We start from the raw sequence: 25,886 nt of genomic DNA on the forward strand, positions 1-25,886 counted from the left end.
GTTAAAACTTTCTCCTTACTGGATCTGCTTCTGCCCTGAAAATATTGATTTTCTAGACCGAAAGACCATTAAATACTCTGAAAGAACATGATGATGAGTTGTGCCTTAAAGCGGGCGTTTACAAATAAAAATCAATCCTGTTGGATCTAGGCCTGTAACAATTATTACATAATTGTCTAATTGTCAATGTTTTTTACATAATCGCGATTTCTTTGTTTAACCACAATGAATTGCATTAGCTAAGTTCCTAAGGTATGACTGTTGATGGTAATTGTTGATTTTGTATAGATATGCCAAATTGTAATTATATAAGTGATTATTGGTCGGACTGTTGAGCTAAAGCTATGTTAGTTGTTGGCACTTGACCCTATACACGTTCATAGCAACATAAATTACATGGGGGGGGGGAGGCATACAGTTAGACAAAATGTTTCATAATAATAAAGAGGCGTGGTTTACTTTGTAGGCTGTGTACCCATGTTACTATATTATCTGGGTCATAACAGTGATATAACCAAAGGATGTATCCTGGGGTTCATTCAAAACTTTAATTTGTTTAAAAAAGTAATAAATAAATAAATGTATTTTTTTTTTTTATTTGACTGAAAGAGACAATTATATTACTTGGATGAGACTACAGTGGGTTATTCCATAACTATAGCTACTCCAACACACATGCTATGCTGAGGCCTATATTTGTCTATGCTAATTAGCCAATTGTGGGGCTGGGAATATGTACAGTAAGGAGAAAAAAATCAATAAAATAAAGAAAATAGTGCTGTAGATGTATCCCATATTATGATTGAGATTGTTCCACATGTAAGCCTGTTGGGGCCACAGTGACATCCACAGGAGGCCACAAGAAACAGCAAGGAGCCTGTACAATGTACAATCACATCAATTTGACAGTTGCACCATAATTAAAAGCCTATACCCATTTAATAGGATTTAATCAACCAAATGTAGCCAACATTATTTTTTACCTGCAACTATATTAGGCCTACTACTTGAAACAAAATTGACCACTGTTTATATATTGGGAGGCTTGATTTGTTTTTGTTGTTTAGTTAGTTAGCAGTGGTGGAAAGCAACTATAAGAACATTTACTAAAGTACTATACTTAAATACAATTTTGAGGTTCTTGTACTTAATAATAATTACGTCATGCTACTTTAAACTTACACTCTAGTACATTTCCGAGGGATATACTGTACTTTTTACTTTACTACATTTTCCTGACCTCTGAAGATTTTAGTTACTTTACAGATAGTAAAGATTGTACAGATTATATTCTCTTGTTGAGTTTTGTGTTGCTTTGTTTGTATTGCTGAGTTTTGTGTATTTTAAAGGGCCATATAGGGAGGAGCATTGCAAACAAGCTTGTAATAAATGTTGCGGTTTGTAGCATTGGTCCATGATGTATACTTTTCTGTAAACAAAAAAACAACAATAAATAAATGAATAAACTGCCACTTTATATACCTAAACAATAGTAGTTAAAATCCTAAAATAGCTCCACTTCACAGAGCTACAGTACAACCTCAAATATCTGTGTTAATGCATGAGTTACAATAATCCAATATTTATAGGCCTACTGACAAGGCCAGGCTTCTGCATGATAACTTTCATTTTTAATATAGCCTATACCTTCGTACCTTAACAATTTAATTAAAAATTTTCAATGCAGGACTTGCACGGATTTTAACCTATGATGGAGAATTTTTCGAAATTGTGGTATTTCCACCGTTAGGTACAGTATAATGATGGACTCTGTCTTTGAAGCAATGCATCGGTCGTCAGACAGGCGGAGCTCTCGGTCCATCTACTCCCAGCAGCAGCATGGCATCGCTATTTCTAAGGTTTTTTGTTTTTTTTTCTTCTCCTCCCGCTTGGGATACAGACCGCTATTCTCAGAGCCATAGAGCCACAGTCGAACAACTGTGGCCTTATAAAAAGAACTGCAAGCAACGACACGGACACACATTTCAAGGTGAAAGACTGAATGGACTGCACGCACATTTGGATGTAGATTTCTGTCCCGCCGCATCCAGTAAGTCAAACAATACAACTTTTTTTGCTGTGTTCTGTTTTACACAGATACAGGTTGCTTTCGGAGAAACGCGCTGTCGGAGTGTCGGCTGAAATTTTGGTTACAGGTTGTTAAATATTAATTTTTTGTGCATTTTTCCTCAGAATCTGCTCTGAATATAGCTGCCAGTTTATAATTTTTCTGATGCAATGTCAAATAATCCAGCGTGGGTTTTAAAAGATAGTTTTTCTGGCTAACTGTTTCACCGAGATTAGCAGTGTTTATACCAGGATTAAGTGCTGGTCCTCGATGGGCTTTAGTAGTAGCCTACAGTTGTAGGCTAATTCATTCATTCATTCAAGTCATACATGATTTGATGTTGTACTTTGTGATAGCAATCTGATAGTAATTTAGGCAGTAGGAGATTATAGAAGTGAAATGGAGTCATGGGTTTCCCTGCACATATTCCTGTTTCATCACCCCTTTAATGTATAAGAGGTTGCAGTAAAATGCCATTTTATCCCTATTTATATCTTATTTTGGGGACAGACTGTCAAATGTGGCGTGGACGTTTGCGTATGTATTTGAACGTTTGGAGGTTCTACTTTAAACTGACACAACCCATAACGTTTTTGACACAGTGATTATACAATCATTATCTTTTATTTAGCTAAATAGTAACACATAGTGACAGATGCGACATTTACTCAAACAGAGAAAAAAAAAAAAGTAAGATGTCCCCCCTTTTTCTTTCAGTGTGAAATTCAGTTTTTAACATTAGTTATTCTGTGTGCATACAAGAGGTTGGGTGAGGCAGCCTGGTGTGAGAAGCAAACCAAGTTGCCTAAAAAATGGCAACTGTGTTTAGATTCAGAAAACAGCTTCTTTCCTACTGCAGCCAGAACACACAACTCCCCTTGCTAGCCTCATGTGATACTGACCACTGTCCTGTCTGACATCCTGCTGGTGGCTGTGGTGGCACTGTTTTGCTTCTTTTGCTGCAGACTGGCTGGTTCACTGCCCCTGGGTGGACCTGAAGTGCAAATCACAACAGCAAATAGAAAAACGCAACAGCAAATCATAAAACACAACGGCAAATAGGAAAACACAACGGCAAATAGGAAAACACGACAGCAAACATGAAAACACGACAGCAAACATGAAAACACGACAGCAAATATGAAAACACTTCAACAAATATGAAAACACAACGGCATTAACTTCTACCGGAAAAGGTAGGGCCTATCTAGTAGAGGACGGACCCTCCTGTCTTTTAACAGGAAGGAGAGGTGAAAAACATGGAAAAGCGCCTACTTTTAACAGAGAGACAGTCCGTCTGTCCTTTCAGGAGGCTCCGTCCTCTCAATGCCGTTTTGTTTTCGTATTTTCTGTCGTGTTTTCATATTTGCTGTTGTGTTTTCATATTTGCCGTTGTGTTTTCCTATTTGCTGTCGTGTTTTCCTATTTGCCGTCGTGTTTTCATATTTGCCGTTGTGTTTTCCTATTTGCCGTTGTGTTTTATGATTTGCTGTTGCGTTTTTTTCTATTTGCTGTTGTGATTTGCACTTCAGGGCCACCGTACCTGGCAGCTTTTAATGAGCGCTGGCTACCTCTAGCATGAGGAATGGTAAAAGCACCAGGCTACAGGCATGTTATCTTTGATTAATACTGTACCCTGTTATCATATCCATCAACTCCTGCCTGGTTGGAGTTTTGTTTTCGTTCAGACTTGTCTATTTCTTAGGAAACCAGATGGAGTCAGGCACAGTTCCCAGTCTGAAGAACTGATCGTTCCAAGCTATTTTATTATAATAATCAGTACGAAAAGGAATCCAAAGGTATTGGAGTCATGGGTTGTAGTCTGTGTGTCATACATGACAACAGGCCAAAGCTTGATGGGAAACACTATTAACAAAATAGAGGAGGATTTAACGATATAATGCTGTACTTATCATGCAAATTGGAACGTAATGGTTTTAAAGATGTTTGCACACAACCTTGTCCATACTAAAAAAGTCAGAATTGCACAGGTGAAAGATAATTTTTGCGATAAAAGTATTGTGAGTTTTTTCTTCTAATGGGTGGACCTCTATGGGGTGGACGTGTCCAGTCAATCATTCGCTGTTACTGTAGGCTAATCGGCTTTGTTATGAACCCTTAAACCTCTCAGTGCTATGGAGCTCAATCTCATTAAAAGGACCTTGACTGTAAGCACAGGGAGGATGGTGTGAATAATTACAGATGAAAGCCTGACTGGCCAGGACCCATAAGGGCCCCTGTTGTGAATACTTAGATTCACAGTGAGGCCTCCAGCTTATCTTTACCAACCTCTACTTTCGTTTCGGCTGCAAAGCCTGACGGCCCCAGTACTTTTGTTTTACAAAGACCAGGTTCAACGACACACACAAAAACATCTTTGATGACATGAAAACAGGCCGACCATTGGTTGCCTTCTCCAGCCTTCTTTATTTAGAAAGCCTATGTGAGAGAAGGGTACATAGATAGATAGATAGATAGATAGATAGATAGATAGATAGAACAGACAGACAGACATAACAATACACACGAGAATAAAAACACATCAGCAATGTGAAAGTCAAGCCACCAGAACTACTACAGAGAGCTGTCACTATAATAGAGTATGTACTAATTGAAGTAGTGCAAATGTAAGGTGATTAAAAAGTGATTAAAAAGTAAAAACAAGAATTGCAAGAATAATACAAAATGAAGATAAATATGTGAACAAAAACCAAATATGCATAAGGCTAACACAGCCAGTAACTTACAATCCAGCAAAAGGTAATTCAAAAGTAAAACCACTTATCTTCATCATTTCTGTTAAGGTCCCACAGGGCAAAGTGGAGTTGCCAGTTCATCAGGACAAGCCTGTGACCACTGTGTATTGGTCACTTAACAGTACAAAGAGTGGATATTTGAAGTGGTAAAGCATGAGCAAGTAATGAATAGAGTTGACAGAGTAAATATGTATTAAACCGGTATGTCAGTGTGCGACAAGATGACGCAGACTTAATTACTAGTGTGTGCTCTGCTTCTTTTCCCTCAAGCTGTGAGGCGACTGCAGACAGGCTTCCTCAGCTTCTCAAAGTGGCATGTTAAGGCTGTCTGGTGTAACGCGTCAACCACACTGAGACCACACCATGAAGGTGACAGCCCTGCTCATCATTTGCTCCTGTTTGATGTTGGGAAGTTTGGGGAAGCCACAATTCCCTGGTAAGTTACTCTGTTGTTAGTCAGTCAGTTGTGGCAAAAAACAACAACAAAATAACTACTAAATGTCTAGTTATCTGTAATGCAATGTTCAGCACACGCTGGAAGGTTTTCAAGTTTGTAGGAGAATGTTTGGGACCTTTTGAAGGAAGTTTATGTATCCAAATAGATTTCCTGTGGATAGTGCAAAGGAAAATAACAGGAATTCAATTGTTTAAATACATTTTCTCTAAAAAACTGGCCACCCGGCTGCTATCTGTAATGCAATGTTCAGCACATGCTGGAAGGTTTTCAAGTTTGTAGGAGATTGTTTGGGACCTTTTGAAGGAAGGTTATGTATCCAAATAGATTTCCTGTGGCGGCGCAAGGAAAATAACAGGAATTCAATTGTTTAAATACATTTTCTCAAAAAAATGGCCACCCCGCTGCTCTGTAGGAGATGGATGTGTATTTGTTTTGCGTAACAACTTGCTGCCATCACATTTTATAAGAATAGGTGAACCTAATCAAATATGTGAAATATGGATTCTTAACGTGTGAATTTGTATGTCGCTTTAAGATGATTTGGTGACAATTAGAGCTGAAATGACTATTCATTGAATCGATTAGTCAATCAACAGAAAAGTAATGGGCAATTATTTTAATAATCGATATATCGTTTTAGTAATTTTAAAGCAAAACATGCTGACACATTTGCTGGTCTAAGCTTTTAAATGTGAGGATCTGATCCTTTTCTTTGTCATACATGATGAGAAAACAGAATGTCTTGGAGTTTTGGACCGTTAGTTGCATATAACAAGACGGTATAAAGCCTTGAACTGTGAGAAATCATAACAGACATTTTTCATTTTCTGATTTTTAATCTAAAGCTAACCAGAATTGCTTATTTCCATACACAGAACAGGAGAAGGATCCCAAGTATTGGAATACATGGGCCCAGCAGAGCCTGAAGAACGCTCTGACGCTGCAAAACCTGAATAAAAACAAAGCAAAGAATCTCATCCTCTTCCTCGGAGATGGTAAGCCACAAAATCGTTTTGTTTAGATCCTGATTAATGGCAAGAAATTATGAAATGTCCTTCAAAATGCTGTGTAAATCCACTTAAAGGTGGAAAGTAACCTTACTGCAGAATGATTTAAATTGCAGTAATCTCATCAGGAAAGACACACTTTTCCCTTTTTAATAGATACGATTCATTATGGACACTTCATTTAAGCTGAAATGATGTTACAGAGGATCCAGCAGAAAATTAATGACTTTTTTTTTTTTTATGTTTTCTAGTGAAACATTTAATGATGATGGTGAATGAATGGCACAGACAAACAAAACAAGTGTACTGCCACCAGATCACTGGGCTTCTTTTTTCGCTGGGCTCATTGGTCACACAAAAATTGTTCCCCTCCATCTGGTATCTGCTCTCTCTGTTTGGACTATGGGCAGAACGTGACATTCTTGGGCACTGCTGCATGCACGCCACGGTCATGTTGGTGTAGTTACAGGCACCAACTTTAGAGAAAAAAAAAAATGTTGGTGAGACACTACAGGGAATGATTACTTAACTGGAAAATGTTTTCCAGACATTGTCTACCATCTTTCTGGGAAAATCACAGGATTCTGTTAAAGAAACAAGACTCAGCTGCACAATCGACTATTTCCTTTGCGTACCTTTAAGCTTCAGGTTTTGTGTTATGTGCAGACTTTGATTACGCATGGCAGTCTCCAACATTACTGTTAAGTGATCAAACTAGACCTGGGGCAAATCGTAACCATTGTTTTTCATCCTGTGTACAAGAAAGATGTGGTGTACTGCAAGAACAGCATTTGAGTATATTAAACTATTTCTCAAATTTCCCTGTGATTTTAGGCAACCAAACAACAAAAAGTCATGGAAAAGAGTTCTTTCTTTCTGTGACCTTAAAAGTATCTGTTTTGTTTATCTTTGTTTAGTTTTTTTTCTTCTTGTTCACAAAGTATCTGTTTTTGAAGTAATTTTGATCTAAGAATATATTTTGCCTAACAGCAGAACATCTTGTTCTACAATGTCAAAGAAAGCAACTATCTTTCATGTGTTGCACACTGAGCACAGCAGTGGATGAAAAGTGGTAATGTTTCTCATGCACATGCAGTCGCTTTCTTTCTTGCCCTGAGGGAAATCTAATGCTATCCTAACGGTCGACCTGCTTTTGGTATTTAGGGATGGGCGTTCCCACAGTGACGGCTGCTCGAATACTGAAGGGTCAGCTGAACGGACAGAGTGGAGAAGAGACGCAGCTGGAGATGGACAAGTTCCCTTTTGTGTCATTGGCCAAGGTCTGACTTGGTTATTATTATATATGTATACAATATAGCACAGTGTATCGATCTCACTGTGGCACTATTAATGGCTTCCTGACAAGGCTGTGACTGGAAACAAGGTCATTCATTGTGTCATGTTACACTGGCTGTGTATAATGTTACAGATTTGATAAAAAGACGGCCAGAAATCATAAAGCAGTTTGATTATTTATACCTCATTAATCATGAGCAACTATGGTCTTATATGAACCAGTTGCATTCTGGTGATATTCTGTATTTTTCTTACTCCCAACTAATCCCATAAAACAGACTAAAATCAACAATGACTTGATCCTATTAATAAGTGTTGTCTGTGCAGCCAAAGCCTGATGAACTCTGTTGTCCAACTATTAAAAACACACAATTTACACACCGTGTGCCAGCTCTAGCGTGAAGTGGACATTTAAAATGTGTCCTGATTACTGATTACAAATACTGTTTTTATAATTAGTTGATTAAAAAGATAGAATCAAGCTAGTCATATCAGATTGCAATTACAAGTGCAAAATAATGCCTCCTCTGTGAATACTATGGGAAAACCAATCTGGACACTTACGTAAACTGAGAATTTCCTGGAATAATACATTCGACAAAACCAAATTATCCACACAACAAAGGGGTGTAGAGGTTTGCTTAAAGTAAAAAAAAAAGCTGTACTAAAGCTATACTTCAGTGTGAACAGCCTGCTGGTAATGGCATACTTTTAATGGTTAGTATGCGATTTCAAACAACAATAATCTGAAGAAATGACAACCGTCCTGCTCTTGTAAATAATACTGCAACTAATGATTATTTTCATTAGCGATTAATCGTTTAGTCTATAAAATGTAATAAAATAGTAGAAATGCCATTACTATTTCCGACAGCCCACGGTCAAGAATGTAAAATGCATGTTTAGTCTGACAAACAAACAAAAAAATGTGTATTAATGCGTGGCTGAAAATGGTCCCCATCAAATGTAATATTTCCTCCTGTTTGAGTAATGTTGGCTTCAAATTATAGTGCCCAACTGTAGCATATATATATATATATATAAAATATAAAAAACTATATGAATGTGGCATATACATCTTCAATAGGAACCAATGGGCCTGAGGCTGAGAGCCACAGATGGGGTCAAGAAGTATTGAGAGATAAAATATTGTTGTTTTTGGTCTTTTTATGGGATTTGCTTAAAATTATTATAAAGCCAGCTTTATCCTTTAACTTAGCATTTTGACATACTGCTATTGTAGGAGTAGCACCAGTCCAGTTAGAGTCATGTCCAAACTAATTACATCACACAAACACCCGATCACAAGCATATCAGAAAGACTATCAATGATCCTGTTTTATATTTGAATTCTGACCACATGTCAATGGCCTGTAACTCTGCAGACATACAACACTAACGCACAGGTGCCAGACAGTGCTGGCACTGCCACAGCTTACCTCTGCGGGGTCAAGGCCAATGAGGGCACGGTGGGCGTGAGTGCAGCTGCTGTCCGATCCCAATGTAACAGCACACAGGGCAATGAGGTCACCTCCATCCTCAGATGGGCTAAGGAAGCAGGTAGAGTGACATTAAATCACATAACACAGGCTTTTTAGAGACGTTTCTTTTTCTACAGGGATGCAGAAATGTAATTTTCAGACGTCTGCAATCAATTTAATTATCATGTGTTTAATGTCCAAGGAAACCTGGTGGTTGTAGTTGAATGCTGTGTTAATGGGAAGTGGAAATGCTCTCCGGGGCAACTTGATCGCTCAAAGCAAAGACTTTGAAGTGCTCTGGAAAGTGATTTTAAGACTTGTTTTTCCACTCTGCTTTTTCCCTTTTTTCGGCTGTTCATCCTTTGAACTTAAGTTATCCTTAGACTGTACATTTTGTGTGTTACATTAACCCAAAGAGTTATTTTTTTAATGTATTCTCATTTAAAACGACAAGAAACATTTTTAACCACTATTTTTTCTTCTTCTGAAAATCTCCATCTAGCCACCCTTGCTATGAAGTTTCATCTGGTTCTTTTTTCTTCTTTTTTTTTTAACTTACCAAACCCTGATGTGCCTGCATCTTTGCTACAGATTTCAAGTTGTTTGTAGAGTTGTTAGTACATATAAAACCATTTGCACATGGGTTTAAAAGTGGCTTCAATCTCAATAATCAGTTCTAAGCAGTATCCATAAAGCCACAACCAACATAAAAACAAATGAAAACAAGGGTTTAAGGAAACTTAGGCACTCAGGAGGGTAAAGTTTAAAAAGCCTATATGTTTCTTGGCTTAATCATTAAAACATGGCAACGCGTTTCAGCCATTGAGGCTGCCCTAATGAAGGCCTCAGTTTCCTTAAACCCTTGTACACTTGGGTCCCCAAGACACACTCTCTACACACCCGAGCAGCACTCCATGCATACTTGTATACTGCATTGTGACTCATGTAAACAAGTTTTGATCAAAGGCCTAAAATATGACCATCTTTGTGAATTGTCCTAATGAATAACATCAGATGTTTTTCTTCAAGGATATATTACGGCATTATGCAATCTGGTTATTGTGGAACACAACACAAGACACAGACAAGGGTTGTGTACTATGGATTTTCAGAAGGCAGTGGTTGGGAAGCCATAGGAGTGGGTCAGGGTGTGTGTGTGGATTCAGGGGTTGCAGATAATAAGAAAACCAATCATTCCACAGGGAGCACGGCAGGCACCTGCTGACCTCCTGCACAGAGCAAATAGAAATGTGAAAAATGATTTTTATCTGCTGTTTTTTGTTTTTTTTTGCCTTTAAAGTTTTACATTTTACATCCAGAAAATCATTTTTTATTCTGTTAAAATTGTTGAGCAATTAAGCAATATCAACATTTTCTTATGGGGACCTGGACTTCACAAAAGATTGCAGCATTATTTTTTTTTGTACAATCTAGTGCTCTTGATCTGAGATGTTTTTCACGATTTACAAATGCTTAAACAAAATGTATTCTTATTCGTCACATACACACAATGTAGTGAAATTGAATTACTGCATTTTAACCCATCCTAAGTATTAGGAGGAGTGGACAGCTATACATACAGCATCTAGGGAGCGACCGGAGGATTTCACATGATTAAAGCTGGGGTCTTCAATGTTTTTTAAGCCAAAGACCCCTTATCTGAAAGAGAGATGGATCAAGGACCCCTACTACATATACTGTATAGAATTAAGTGAGAAAAGTGAGAAATGTACTTTATCCTTCACTCTGTCAATCCACTCCTGCACCAGGTTTCTGCCGTCTTTTCGTGTGCCACTGTGCTTCAGGACGTCGGGGTACTCTACATCCGACGTGTTCTTTGGGAACATGTACTTCCTGCCTCCGCCCAAAATCACCTGGAAAGCCAAAAGAACAGAATAAAAGAAATTACAATCTTAGTCATAGCTGTTTTACTGTTACTGCTGAAATGACAACCGTCATTAGCAGATTTTATTAGCTGTAGTTAGCTAGTGAATTAAGCTAATTAATTAGGCCATGTTGTATATAGGGTCTCCAGCTAAAAGTTAAATGTTTCAAGCTGATTAGTTTTTTAAAAAGAACCTTCTAAAGATGTCTCGAATATAGGCTTTTTATGCAACGTTTACTAAATCCAAAAACTGGTTACACTATTTGATGAGTCCAGTCTTTCAGGTGACAAAAAGTAGATGTAGAGGTAAAGAAGTGTCTGTTGCCCAGTTTTAAATACACTAAACCAGGGGTCTTCAATGTTTTTTACGCCAAGGACCCCTTAACTGAAAGAGAGATGGATCAAGGACCCCCTATTACATATATTGTATAGATTTAAGTTGCATATTAAACTGGGCCTACAATAACCTGTAGGGCTGCCTAAAGCCTTTATACATACGCATTTTGCATAGAATCCTAAGCTATTCAAATAGCCTAATAATTGTTGGCATGATTTTATAAATCATGTTTTAATGTTAAACATACATGTGGCACACATCTGTGGATGGCCTTAGTGACTACCTTGACTATAGGCCAGTAAGCAGTGGGGATTTATATTTGCTAATAATATGTTGGATTCATGTTAAGACTTTTTAAAAATCGGTCAAAAATTAACAATAATTTGGAGGCCCCCCTGCATTGACTCTGAGGACCCCCTAGGGGTCCCGGACCCCTTGTTGAAGATCCCTGGATTAAAGGATAGGTTCAGTCTTTTTCAATTTTTAGGCCTTTATTTGACAGGACAGGGGAGAGAGAGGGGGAACGACATGCAGCAAAGGGCTCCAGGTAAGAACTGAGCCCTAGTACACGAGGCACACGCTCAGTCAGGTGAGCTAGACCAGTGCCCCAGTCTTATTCTATTTTAATACAATATTCACATGCCCATATGTAAATTAAATTAGTTATTGGTTGCTGTCCATACTGACTGTGAGGTGATTCCTTCCTGTAAGAGATGGGGGGGGCAAAATCCACATCCCTTGTCAGTTTCAACCAAAACTAATATGAAGCTTCAGCAAAGTTACAGTCATTTTAGTACAAAATTCCCTCTGATCAGTACTGCCGCTCGGCAAGGAAACACTGCTGGGAATACATCTAGGTCTAAACATGTTCTTTAATAAAAAAAATGACTCAGTCCTAATTCAGACAGCTGCCTGTGTGTGTATGTGTGTGTGTTCACTGCAGGCAAGTCAGTGGGAATAGTGACAACGACCCGAGTCAACCATGCCACTCCCAGTGCTGCTTACGCCCACAGCGTGGACAGAGACTGGTACTCCGACAATGAGATGCCAGCTGAAGCTCTGAAGGGCGGCTGCAAGGATATCGCCAGACAACTCTTTGAAAACATCCCCAACATTGATGTGAGTCAAAAGCATACATTCTAATACACAACTTATTATAAAGTGATACATCACTGGAAAACTCTCAGAGTTTCAGGTGATCATTTTAAGGGTTTAGTGCAGGGATCTTCAACAAGGGGTCTGGGACCCCTAGGGGGTCCTCAGAGTCAATGCAGGCGGGCCTCCAAATTATTGTTAAATTGTTTAAAAAAAGTCTTAACATGAATCCAACATATTATTAGCAAATATAAATCCCCACTGCTTACTGGCCTATAGTCAAGGTAGTCACTAAGGCCATCCACAGATGTGTGCCACATGTATGTTTAACATTAAAACATGATTTATAAAATCATGCCAACAATTATTAGGCTTAGATTTGAATAGCTTAGGATTCTATGCAAAATGCGTATGTATAAAGGCTTTAGGCAGCCCTACAGGTTATTGTAGGCCCAGTTTAATATGCAACTTAAATCTATACATGTAATAGGAGGTCCTTGATCCATCTCTCTTTCAGTTAAGGGGTCCTTGGCTTAAAAAACATTGAAGACCCCTGGTTTAGTGTATTTAAAACTGGGCAACAGACACTTCTTTACCTCTACATCTACTTTTTGTCACCTGAAAGACTGGACTCATCAAATAGTGTAACCAGTTTTTGGATTTAGTAAACGTTGCATAAAAAGCCTATATTCGAGACATCTTTAGAAGGTTCTTTTTAAAAAACTAATCAGCTTGAAACATTTAACTTTTAGCTGGAGACCCTATATACAACATGGCCTAATTAATTAGCTTAATTCACTAGCTAACTACAGCTAATAAAATCTGCTAATGACGGTTGTCATTTCAGCAGTAACAGTAAAACAGCTATGACTAAGATTGTAATTTCTTTTATTCTGTTCTTGTGGCTTTCCAGGTGATTTTGGGCGGAGGCAGGAAGTACATGTTCCCAAAGAACATGTCGGATGTAGAGTACCCCGACGTCCTGAAGCACAGTGGCACACGAAAAGACGGCAGAAACCTGGTGCAGGAGTGGATTGACAGAGTGAAGGATAAAGTACATTTCTCACTTTGCTCCTCTGGTTTCTCTGCTCCCTCTTTTATCTTTCCAATTACATTTTCCAAATTTCAAAGTAAGTGCAGTGCCACCACTCACACTAGCGCGGTATATTTGTGTCTTTGTGCAGAAAGGCCATTATGTATGGAACAAGAAGCAGCTCTTATCGCTGAACCCTAACAGCGTGGATTACTTATTGGGTGAGTTTCCAGTCTCAGCGTCATTATGGAACTCTCATTGAAGTGTAAATGAAGAGCCATACGTGTATGCATTTCCTGTTGGTTTATGTTTTGTGTGTAATACGCTATTTTTTTGTTGAAGCCTGCCTTATCCAAGGAAAACTTAATTGTGGTTGTAGTTGAACACTGTGTTAATGGGAAGTGGGAATGCTCTCCGAGGCGACTTTATCGCTCAAAGCAAAGACTTTGAAGTGCTCTTTAGATGTGTTTTTCCACTCTGCTTATTCCATTTTTCAGCTGTTCATCCTTTGAACTAAAGTTATCCTTAGCGCAGTTTGTAAAGACTTTTTTTTTTGCCAATAATTCTTTCAAAAATCGCCATCTGGCCACCCTTGCTATGAAGTTATGTCAGTTTTTTATTTATTTTTTTCAACAACAAGTCAAGGACTGAAAGATGACCACCTTCGCGAAGTGTCCCAATGAACAACATCAGATTTTTACCCTTCGAGATTCGGATTTTCTGAAGGCGGTGGCGGCGATAAGCTAGGAGTGGGTCAGGGTGTGTGTGTGTGTGTGGGTTCAGGGGGCGCAGATAATAAGAAAACCAATCATTCCACAGGGCACACGGCAGGCAGCTGCTGACCTCCTGCACAGAGCAAATAGAAATGTGAAAAGTGATGACTGTCCTCTGCTGTTTTTTTTTGCCTTTTAATGTTTTATAGCTTTAGTACGTAACTTATTAATATTTATGCCTGTTACATTCAAGTCATTGCCATATGAGTTGCTACAAAGCTAATTAAGCCTATCAGCTCCACACAACACTCTGTATTTCTCAGTATGGCTATGTTTACAAAATGATGTAGTCCGGCGACTGTCTGAAGAGTCCATCATGTTTTTGTTTTTTTTATCCTCTGTGTCCTCCTTGGTTACTAGCAACTGCGTGGAGGAGAGGTGGGGGTGTTGCACGATCACGGAAGGCTTGTATCATGTGGACGCGCGCTGACAGTTTTGTTGTCATTACTTAGAATTCCTCATAGGGGAGACAGAAAATACGCGCTATAGCTTTAAGTTTAAGTTAACTCCCATTGAAGTGTAAATGAAGAGCCACATATGTATGCATTTGCTGTAGGCTTATTTTCTGTAATATCCTGTCAATATTTGAAGCGTGCCTTCTGTTATTCCAGGTCTCTTTGAACCTATGGATCTGCCATATGACTTGGAGCGGAACAGTAACACGGATCCCTCGCTGACAGAGATGGTGGACGTGGCCATCAAGATCCTAAAGAAGAACCCCAGTGGGTTTTACCTGCTTGTTGAAGGTGAGTTTGCGGCATCCTCGACTTTTGATTTAGGACCGGTTTCACAATGATCTGTCAGGCTGGTGTGCTGAGTTAATTAAGTCTTCGTTTCTGTTGGAGAAATTGCATATTTCATTAGTGTATGTCTCTCGAGGCGAGGAGGCCTTCTAATGCCTTTAGTGTTGCAGCCCCATCCCTCTGGAACACCCTCCCTGCAGATATCTGAAATGCTACATCCCTGGACATTTAAAAAAAAAATCTCCTGAAACACCACCTGTTTACCACAGCCTACAACCTCCTTTAGCTTAGCCACAGTAATTCTGTAAAGTGTCCTTGGGTTACTTGAAAGGCGCTATATAAAGAAAAGTTAATATTATTATTATTAATACAGTTGCTACCCAACGTTGTGAGTAGGATTATTAACAAAATAGTTTATTCATTACTACATTTTCCTAATTAAACTTCCTTCAAACCTTTAAATTACTTTCACAAGGTGCATGTTTTCAGCAGCTTGAATCTGTTAATAGTTCCACCATTTTTTTCAGTTTAAATAGTCTTGTTTAGGGCTACACGATATTTTGTTTCATCGTCTACATCGCGATGTGCGCATGCGCGATAGTCACATCGCAGGACGTTGCGATGTTGACGCTACAACTTCTTTGCTGCTTGATAAAAAAGTAAACTTTCACCGTTCTCCTTTTCCATGATTGTTACTGGCCGACCCTTCCCCTTTAAGACAGGCGGTCATGTGACGTAACGTTAGTCCGACGGAGGGTGGGTTGTTATGGGAAGTGAGGCTCTCCCGTGTGTAAAAACGTGACACAGTGATGCACATGCTTTTCCATGTAGTGAAGCTACAGTAGTCAGTGTTTTATGTTCGCTGCAAAGACAAACTAAATCACCTGATGAATGCAACGTAATCACGACATATCCCGGCCATTTTTCACCGCAGAAAGCTGCTACCAGCTAGGCTAAAGCTAACATAGTTAGCTTAAAGAAACAAAGCGTCTGTCACAACTAACGTTATGGTTCGGAACTGCGACGCTGGAAACGTAACACTAATCTACAACAGCAGTCTGTTTCTGATATAACGTCATTTACACTGATTTAAGTGCTCTTGGATACACAGTTTGTTGCAAGAGTGTGACATGCAGGCTCTGCATGCACAGCAAACCAATCATGATCAATTTTAATCAATTTATCAAACAACCAAAGCAGGCCCCGCTAGTCGACCACAACCTGACATTTAGAGGAAGCAACATGCATGCATTATTAATATCATTCACTTTAGCCTGGATTGATATTATATGAATACAATGGTGTCATGTCAGTCAACCAGTTTATTTCTTCCTAATTTCCCTCTCCAAAATCACTTCAGAAGAGTAATCACAGCGCTTACTTTGCAGTGCTAACATTTTTGTTTTCTTTGTAGATGCACTCTTACAAAATCACCCTAGTAGTTGAGAATGATTTAGTATTTCTAAATAGGGCTATTTATATCCTCTTCATATCGCAATATATATCGCAGGGGAAAAAAATATTGCAATGTAAGTTTTTTCCAATATCGTGCAGGCCTAGTCTTGTTTATCCAAAATATTGTATTGTAATATTGTATAAATTATGCATAATTTGTACATACATATTTGTGAACATATGCCTCTTCAACATGCACCTTAATGTTGGCATCATGTTTTAAAAAGGTCCCTGAATCTTATTTTCCTCCATAAAAGTTACTCTAGCGGCCGGCTTATTTGAGATCTTGGAACAAGACTAAGAAATCTGTGAATGGCCAATGTCAGCACAACATTTGATATAGAAGGCACAGGAAGGTTGTGCGTCCTTGGCCGAATCTTTTGAAAGAAGCATGGTTACAGTCAAACACCTGCAAGTATGACAGTGATTGTTCGACCAGACTGAGCAGGAACAAAGTGGTCAGTATGTTTCAAACAGAGTGCCTGCCGGATTGTTAAACACCATCTGAAAAGAAGGCAGAAGAACCTTCTGAGATTCTCCTGGTTGGTCCTAAAAATCATAGACAAACAAAAAATGACAGACATTCACACCTGGATTCACTGTCTCTGAAATACAGTGAGCGAGTCAGAAACCTTGGCATTATTTTTTATACTGATCTCAATTTTGAAACTCACCAATATCACCAAAACACCATTTTATCACTTAGAAATATATATCAAAACGTAGAGCATTCATTTCTCAAACTGACACTGAGAAACTGGTGCATGCTTTCATCTCTACTGAGACTACTGTCACACTTTATTTGCAGGATTATCGAAACAAGCAGTAGGCTTGAGGTCCATCACAACTGTCTGTGTGTGTGTGTGTGTGTGTGTGTGTGTGTGTGTGTGTGTGTGTGTGTGTGTGTGTGTGTGTGTGAATTTGTATGGTCGCACTTGTATATTTTGTTTGTTGTCTTGTGTATTGTGTATTTCTATTTCTGTTCGTGCTTTGTTTTAATGTGTATGCTGTTTTTAATGTAAAGCACTTTGGGTTTACGTGTAATGAAAGGTGCTATACAAATAATATTGACATTTTGATGGCGGAATTATGGAGCCTTTCCGAAACCGACAATCTAACAAGCATATCACATTCAAGCAGCGATTGGTCAGGTTTATGGAGAGGAGACAGATGGCAGGGTTTAAACTTCTTTCCTCTCAAGCTGGCTTTTTTTCATTCTTTACGCAAATGCTTTAGCGCTTCTCGTGTGTACAGACAACGCCATTAATGCCTTTGAGGAAAGACTTTCTGAGTGTGGTCCTGTTTGAACGACAAGTCATACAAACTTTTTTTACCCCGGCATTGAAGTCACAGTGAAACAAGAGTTAGAGCATCTATAACTGCTGTAATGTGACGTTTTTACACGTGAACAGAATATGTGGCCAGGGGTATTGTCACAAGAAAAAAAAAGAATCCTTAAAATTTTGCACGACTTAAATGTTAGCAAGATGGAGCTGTAGGACTGTTCACCTCCACCCACATCTCCCTCACCTGTGTTGTTAAAGGAGAGTAAAGTTTAAATCATAAATTAGATTTCAGTCCCATTCTTTGGAGAAATATCCAAACACACACCACTTATTATGATTGCTCTGCTAGCTACCCACCAGTTAACAGTCAAGTGCAGTTCTATATGATGGGAAGGGTTAGTTAGTTTCATTTATGTAACCGCACCAGAGTTCATTTTTACATTTAACAGAGAGAAAAGAGAATTTGTATGCATATTCAGCATGTAAGAAGATATAAATTAACAATTAACATAGAGACACAGGATCAGAAATATCACTGTGTCTTTAAGAGTCTAACAGGAAATATCTGCCCCTCTGTCAGGAGGACGTATTGATCACGGACACCATGAAGGCAAAGCCAAGCAGGCTCTGCATGAAGCTGTGGAAATGGACCGAGCCATCGGCCGGGCAGATCTCATGACCAGCGTCCACGATACGCTCACTATAGTCACTGCTGATCATTCTCATGTGTTCAACTTCGGAGGCTACACAGTCAGAGGAAACACAATATTTGGTACTGTATATATCCGTGTTGTACCACATGTTTGGTAGTGCAGTGAGTTCCATTTTTAGTTTGGTTCTGTTGTGATGATGGGGTTTAATGCATCCACAGGTCTGGCCCCAATGTTGAGTGATATTGACCAGAAGCCCTTTACCTCCATCATATATGGGAACGGACCAGGTTACAAACTTGTTAACGGCGTGAGGGAGAATGTCTCCACTATTGACTACCGTAAGTACAATCAAAAAGGAAAGATTACAGAAACTAAACTTCCTTGGCTTTCTTGAATTGTATATACTATATCTGCATTCATTTCAGTGTAAATGGTATATTTTTATTATTCCCCAAAATAAATTTACAAAGGTAGATATTGTGATATTACAAGTTGTTTTAGTCATATAAGAATAAATCTACTGCAGAAGAGTATACACTTCTCCACCTGAGGTACCTGCATTAGAAAAGAATACAGTTTTAGTAAAGAGGATGACTTAGTAAGGGGATTGCACTGCTTTTACACAAAACAACTTGCTATATCAGTAATCTCAGATTAATTCTGCATAACTAAGATTGACAGGTGCCCTGTGGAGTTTTCCTGCCAATAAACACAAGTTATTACGCATTTCCTTCCTCATAAAACATTTACAAAGCCAATTTGTACTTTTGTTATTAATCCAGAATTGTTTACATCCACATTTGCTATCAGTATCCGACTTCCCTGCTTTTTTTTTCACATAGCTGCATATCTCGGCTTATTACCGCCACCTGAGGATCATTAAAATATTGTGAAACCATTGGCAGGACTTGTTCACGAGTGTTCTTGTGTGTGAGATAAACAAAACAGGGTCCCACTCAGCTCCATTGTGCTACCAGAGGGCAAAACCTCCACAGGGAACCTTTAACGCAGGGTGGACTTTTTCATGCTTTAGGAGTCAAAAACAATGTTATCTTTACAACTTTTCTCTGTGTCCCTTCCATTCAGAGGATAACAACTACCAGGCCCAGGCCGCTGTGCCTCTGAGCATGGAGACTCATGGAGGAGAGGATGTGGCCGTGTTTGCGAAAGGTCCCCTGGCTCACTTGCTACATGGCGTCCATGAGCAGAACTACATTCCCCACGTGATGGCTTATGCAGCCTGTATCGGCCAGAACAGGGAACACTGTATGTCAAGCAACGGGTCTGCCGATTTACGCCCCGTCCTCTCTAGCATCGCAGCCCTTCTCACATTCACCCAACTTCTGTGCTGACCTTTCCCCTGATCCTGTTAATACGCCTGTTTTAACCACTCATACATTTTAAGATTTCAATTTGGTTTTTGTTGTTGTTTTTTTTATTTTCTTGTTTTACTATTTTGAGCATGGGACCACTGTTAGGGCTTGTTTTGTGTTATGATAATTAATTGACAAAAGCATATAAGGATGTCAGTTTTAGGCTATTCAGGCAAATATGTAAATGCTACAAAAACAATCAAGACACCCCTGATGCACTGAAATGAAAAGTGGTGTTACAGAGATCACCACACAATCAGAGATCTCAGTTGTGATTTGTCTATTGAATAGTTTTTATTAAAAGTTTTTAGGACCCATTAAGCCTTGTTGTTAAATGTAAACCCTTTAGGTTTGAATAGGTATAAATTGGATTTACAACTGTTTGAATACGTTTCATATTTTTTGAATGTGCAGTTAACATAATCTACCTCATAAACTTGCAAAAGATCTCTCATGTAATTTTTGTGCGTCGAGGAGGTCACATTTTGATGGACAAAATTTTTGCCGAAACCAGAGGCAACTGAATGTATAATTGACTGAAGAGTAAAAGATATATATTTCTCGTCATACATCTTGTGCTTACTGGCAGAAAGCACTGGAAAAGCCCACCTACCATTATTACCTACCATTGTGCCCAATAACAGAAGTTGTAAAACCTCTTAACCAATAAAAGAAATGTGTTCTGAACATCATTTGTTAGTTTTGTTGACATTAAAGGTTTCCTTAATGTTCTTCACAAATACGTAGCTTCTCCTAATTTTTCATTATTATAAAATAGTACTTTGGGTGTTACACTTTCTATTCAAAACTAATTGCAAATGTCTGTGGTGAATTGTGCAACTATATCTCAATGTGTATGTGTGTAATCAGAATTGTAAATGTGTAAAACAACCTCTTTATGCGTACTGAGATTTGTGAATGTGTACAGGAATCTGCTAATGTATAAACGAATCTGTGTGTGCATAATCAGATTTGTAAATGTGTAAAATAATCTCCAAATCGGTATTGAGTTTTGTAAATGTGTGGACAAATCTGTAAATGCATACATAGAGATGCTTGGCTAATAAGTCTAAGCATTTTTGCTCCAAGAGCTGGAACTACAGACAAGTCATCATTTACACCGCAGGCCTCTCTGTCTTTTATACGTGACTTTTGCTAGACTTCTGCTGTGGCAGAGATTTGCAAATGTGTGGAGATTCGTCTGTATTGCTCTTCTCCCACTGTGCCTCAGTAGCAATACAGCCTACATACCACCAGCCGGCGTTAGCAGTGACTTTAAGCGTGACATTGCTGGGCTGCATAGATATAGGCTATATCGTAGACGCTACGCTGCATTGTAAACCAGCCAGGTTTTATGTTACTGTATATTGTCTGTTATACTGATGTAAGCTACATTGTTTGAAGTGACTTTATGTGGGGAAACTTCTGTTCCGTTACGGCCGGTTGTTACTAGTCAGCGCGCTCTCCTCTCCTCTCCTCTCCTCTTTCAGTCTCCACGGTGGAGTTGTAAATGATGAATTGAATGTATTTCCAGATCTTAGAGCAAAACTCTTGGACTTTTCAGCCAATAGCATCTATATACGCATTTACAGTTTTGTCCACACATTTACAAATCTCAATGCAACTCTGAATACAGATTAGTTTTGTTATTTTTATTTTTACACATTTACACTTGGATTGAGTTATAGTTGCACACTTCTACACACACATTTGCAAATAGTTTTACTACAATAATGGCCCCATTCTCGAGTTTTTCCTCTTTACGCACCTCACGTTTTTGCAGGAGCCCCCTGAACACCTTAAGTTGAAAAAATGATGAAAATGAAAAAAAAAAAACTTTTGCAAATGTCCAATCAGATGGATTGTTAAATGTTAATTTTAATTCTAGGCTTCAACAAAAAAAGCACTCACAAACTGTCACATATGTTGTTTATGTTGTACTTTTCCATTTGCTCTATTGTGGCTTGTGTGGAATGTGATTGGACTCATTCCTTGGCATCATGTGGTCACTACGAAAACAGAGCAGGACTCATGTTGGCTGAAGCATGACAAGCATGGGAGGCTTAGCTTAAAATGGGTATCAAATGAAGTCCTCATGCTGTCATTTGTAGTACATTCTCAATTATCAGCTGCTAGGAATCTACTGAGGCCCTCGGGGGCCACTTCATGCTTTTATGTAGTCTTGCTTTGCTGATTAGGATTTTTCTTCTATTCCTCTGGGCCGCTAAAAATCGTTGTCCTGTAATCCTGTTTTATCTTTTGTATTCTATATTTAGAGATGGATGCAATGGGTATCAGATTGTATGGCATGAATATTCAAGTGGGCTTTCAACCCCCAACTTCCTCTTGCTTTTAGCTATATTTGTACATGACTCTGTGCTTTTTATGTTTCCTGAATAATAAAACCTTTTATTTATTTTTTTCACACGTTTTCTATACAATTGTACATAGCACAACAGTGCTGCCATGTACATAAATACACAAATATACAGCACAATATACATTACCTACACAAACGTCTTCTACCCACCCCCCACCCTCCCCAATCCCCATGCAAGTGTACATTAAGTAAAGAGTAAAGTGAGCCTACATTTTGCTGCCCACAAACAAAAAGACAAGGTAGGGTATATCCCACACACAGACAAAATGCTACATAAAGAAGCATAAGAAAAAAAAATAAAAAAAATAAAATAAAAAAAAGAATATATCAAATGAAAAAGTTAAATAAAAAAGATAATGATTAAATACAGGCAAGTCATTTAGTTATCCTCAAGGTAGCACTACACCTCTTCCCAGTCTACTGCAGAAACCTCATCAAAATAGTCCATGAAAGACCCCCAGGTAGAATATAATTCTCTCACGTTTCCTCTGAGTGAGTATTTCATCTTTTCTAACTTTAAATGATACATGACGTCTTTAAGCCATCTGCTGTGGGATGGAGATTTTGGGCTTTTCCAATTCAGCAGGATATTGGCATCAGGCTAGTAAAGTTGTAAAAGACACCACTGTGTGAGATTTTCCTGACCAAAGGAGTGGGAGTCAACAGGCTTGGTTCCAAATAGGGCCGTGACTGGATGGATTTCAATAGCAATGCCTAAAGCGTCCCTAAGTAATGTAAATACCGCCTCCCAGAATGTTTGTAAGCGAGGGCAGAACCAGTACATATTAAGCTAGCTGGAGCACTTTGACATTTTTCGCATAACAGCTCTAGAGAGGGGAAGAGTTTTGCCAGTTTCACCCTGGAGAAATGCAATCTGTGAACAATTTAAATTGTAGCAAGCTGTGTCTGGAACATGGTGAAGAAACATGCACCATTCTCAGAATTTTGCTCCATTCATCATCTGAAAAGCTGAAGCCCAGGTCCTCTTCCCAAAATGCTCTTATGTTAGCTATTGTCTGTGGGTTTATGCCGCTTATGAAGGTGTAAATTAGGGAGATGGCGTCTCTATGTGGCATTGCTATGGCCAGTAATTCATCCAGTGGTTTTGGGGTTGCCAAATGGGGAGAAGCTTGATAATTATGTTGAACAAAATATCTTATCTGAAGATAGCGGAAATGGTCAGAGGTCTTGAGGTTAAATTTTACAGAGAGCTGACTGAAAGAGGCAAATACCCCATCTATGTAAAGGTCCTGTATGTAGAAGATGCCATTTGAATGCCAAGCTCTGAAAGCTAGGTTGAGCTTTGAGGGTGTAAACAAGTGATTATGCAGTAGTGGTGCCCTGAATGAGATGCTATGTAAGTTAAAATGTTTTCTAAATTGTGGCCAAATCCTGAGAGTATGAATTACAACTAGATTGTTAATCTTCATTTTTGTAGCAGACTTCGGGTGTGCAGTGGGAAGGGAGTAGGCTGGAGTGAAATTGTTTTCCATCCTAACCCAGCTTGGTGCCCTATCTCCCTGACTGTGTACCCTCCATCCTAGGATTTTCTGTATATTGCATGCCCAGTAGTAATGTAGAAGGTTTGGTAAGGCCATCCCCCCTCCTTTTTTGTTCTTTGTAGATACGGCTTCTTGATCCTGGGATGTTTACCAGCCCAAATTAATTTTGATATGGCTTTGTCCAGCTCTTTGAATTTGTTCAAGGGAATATTTTGAAAAAGATCAAGAATCAGAATCAGAATGTTGAGAATGGCTGGTACAGATATGTCTGGGTCTGTTATGAAAAGCAAAATATCATCAGCATAGGCTGAAATTTTGTGAGATAGCCCCTCTCTAATAATACCCTTAAAAGTCATACAGCTCCGGAATGCCATGGCCAAAGGTTCAAGGAAAATATCGAAAAGCAGGGGTGAGAGAGGGCATCCTTGTCTGGTTACTCTTTGAAGAGGGAAATATTCAGAGGATATATCGTTGGTGCGTACTGAGGCCAGAGGGTTAGAGTATAATAATTTTACCCAGGATATAAAGTTTGAGCCAAATCCAAATTTTTTTAATGTTTAATTAATAATTTTTTTTAACCCACTCCACCCTATCAAACACCTTCTCCGGGTCTAGCGACAAGACCAGTTCAGGTGCCTCCACAGTTTCCTTAGTAAAAATGATGTCAAAGAGCCTGAGGGTGTGAGAGGAGGAATGTCTACCCCGAATGAACCCAGTAGATATGAGAGAGGGGAGGATTCTCTCAAGACGCCTAGCAAGACCCTTGGCGATAATTTTATAATCTACGTTAAGGAGGGAAACTGCTCAATAAGATCCACACAGCGTGGGGTCCTTTTCTTTTTTGGTATAAGGCAAATAGATGCTTGGCGTAATGTATGTGGCAGATGGCCATTTTCTACGGATTCTAAACACGTTTTGCAGTAGAGGTGTAAGTTCCCGGGAAAACATTTTATAGAATTCCGCAGGTAGCCCATCAGGGTCTGGGGAATTTCCTGATTGCAAGCTAGAAATAGCGGCCTGATCTCTACAGCAAGGATTAACAAAGCCATATCATCTACTATAGACCTATGGAAAGGTGCAGCAGCACAGGTATCAGCCCTAATGACTTCAGTATCACAAGAAGTAGAGGAGGGCGACTAGGCAAGGTGTGATTTCTGTTTTTGTTTTTTTGTTTGTTTGTTTGTTTTTCTTTCTTTTCCTCGAGACCGCGGAGGGTGGGGGGTGGGAGAGGGTGGTTGTTCTTGTTCAAGTGTGTTTGAATGTTCTGTTGTTTAAAATGAAAAAATTAATAAAAAATTGATCTTAAAAAAAAGAAATAGCGGCCTGAATTTCATCTTGTGTCAGAGGGCGTTCTAAATCCACCCTATCATACTCATTAAGTACTGGAAAGTCTAGGTTTTGGAAAAACGCTGCTATACTCTCAAGATTTGGGTTGCATTCAGAAGTGTAAAGGTTACTATAATAATGAACAAATGTGGCATTAATCTTTTTTTGTTCAGTGGTAAAGTTCCCAGACAGGTTTTTAATTTTTGATATATGTTGTGAAGCATAAGACTGGCGAATTTGATGGGCCAGTAATTTTCCGACCTTGTCGCCCTGCTCATAAACCAGGTGGCGTGCTCTAAGCAGCTGTTGTTCTGCCTCTACAGTAGATGCCAGGTCAAACATGCTTTGCAATTTTAGCCTTCTCTGATATAAGTCCGGAGAGGGAGATGTCTAGATGTTTGATTTTGTCTGATAGGTCAGATAGCGTACTTAAACAAAGTTTTTTTTATTGTGGGCAGCAAAGCTGATAATATGGCCCCTCAGAAATGCTGTAAGTGTTTCCCAGAGAGTTCCAAATGTGGTCTCCTCTGAGGAGTTTGTGTCCATTAATACCTGTATATGTTCTTTAATTGCTTCTGTAAACTCTGGGTTGGACAACATGAGTGGATTTAAGCACCAGGTTCTGTGTGGTATAGGGCAGTCAGTGACATTTAAGTGAAATGAAATAGGGGCATGGTCTGAGATAATGATGTTACTGTTTGGATTTGCAAATCTCCAGGGATCAAATAGACTGTATTCCTCCATTAAATGTTTTTTTTATTTTTTAAAAAAGGTTTTGAAACCAGGACAAATCCTTGTACGGTATTTTAAAGTGGTTGCCTTGCCAAAGCTTTGCTATTCAATCCAGCAACGACAAGTCAAGCAGTTAAGATGAAGCACAGTTGCTGAAGTGTTCCTCTTTTACTCACATGTCTCAGCTGGAAGCCAGTCAGGTCTATAGAAACGCTTGAGGTAGCCTCAGACGTACAATTACAATACAC

General features: G+C 39.0%; 1 protein-coding gene and 1 long non-coding RNA gene across 2 annotated transcripts in view; one reads left to right on the forward strand and one right to left on the reverse strand.

Annotated features, from left to right (window-relative positions):
- Positions 1-1,891: 1,891 nt before the first annotated feature.
- On the forward strand, positions 1,892-20,385 carry alpl (alkaline phosphatase, biomineralization associated). Its single transcript, XM_078249139.1, has 12 exons — positions 1,892-2,050; positions 5,095-5,260; positions 6,157-6,276; positions 7,453-7,568; positions 8,970-9,144; positions 12,231-12,406; positions 13,296-13,436; positions 13,567-13,636; positions 14,800-14,934; positions 18,253-18,444; positions 18,544-18,663; positions 19,412-20,385. The coding sequence occupies exons 2-12, from the start codon at positions 5,188-5,190 to the stop codon at positions 19,675-19,677; spliced, it is 1,584 nt and encodes a 527-aa protein (XP_078105265.1). The 5' UTR covers positions 1,892-2,050; positions 5,095-5,187; the 3' UTR covers positions 19,678-20,385.
- Positions 14,929-25,886, reverse strand: part of LOC144517196 (uncharacterized) — a 40,881-nt gene continuing 29,923 nt past the window's right edge. Inside the window, exon 3 of the long non-coding RNA XR_013501908.1 lies at positions 14,929-15,024. This is a non-coding gene — a long non-coding RNA (uncharacterized LOC144517196). The remainder of the gene's footprint in view (positions 15,025-25,886) is intronic.

The sequence above is a fragment of the Sander vitreus genome, chromosome 4 (assembly GCF_031162955.1).
Source record: "Sander vitreus isolate 19-12246 chromosome 4, sanVit1, whole genome shotgun sequence".
NCBI lineage: Eukaryota > Metazoa > Chordata > Actinopteri > Perciformes > Percidae > Sander > Sander vitreus.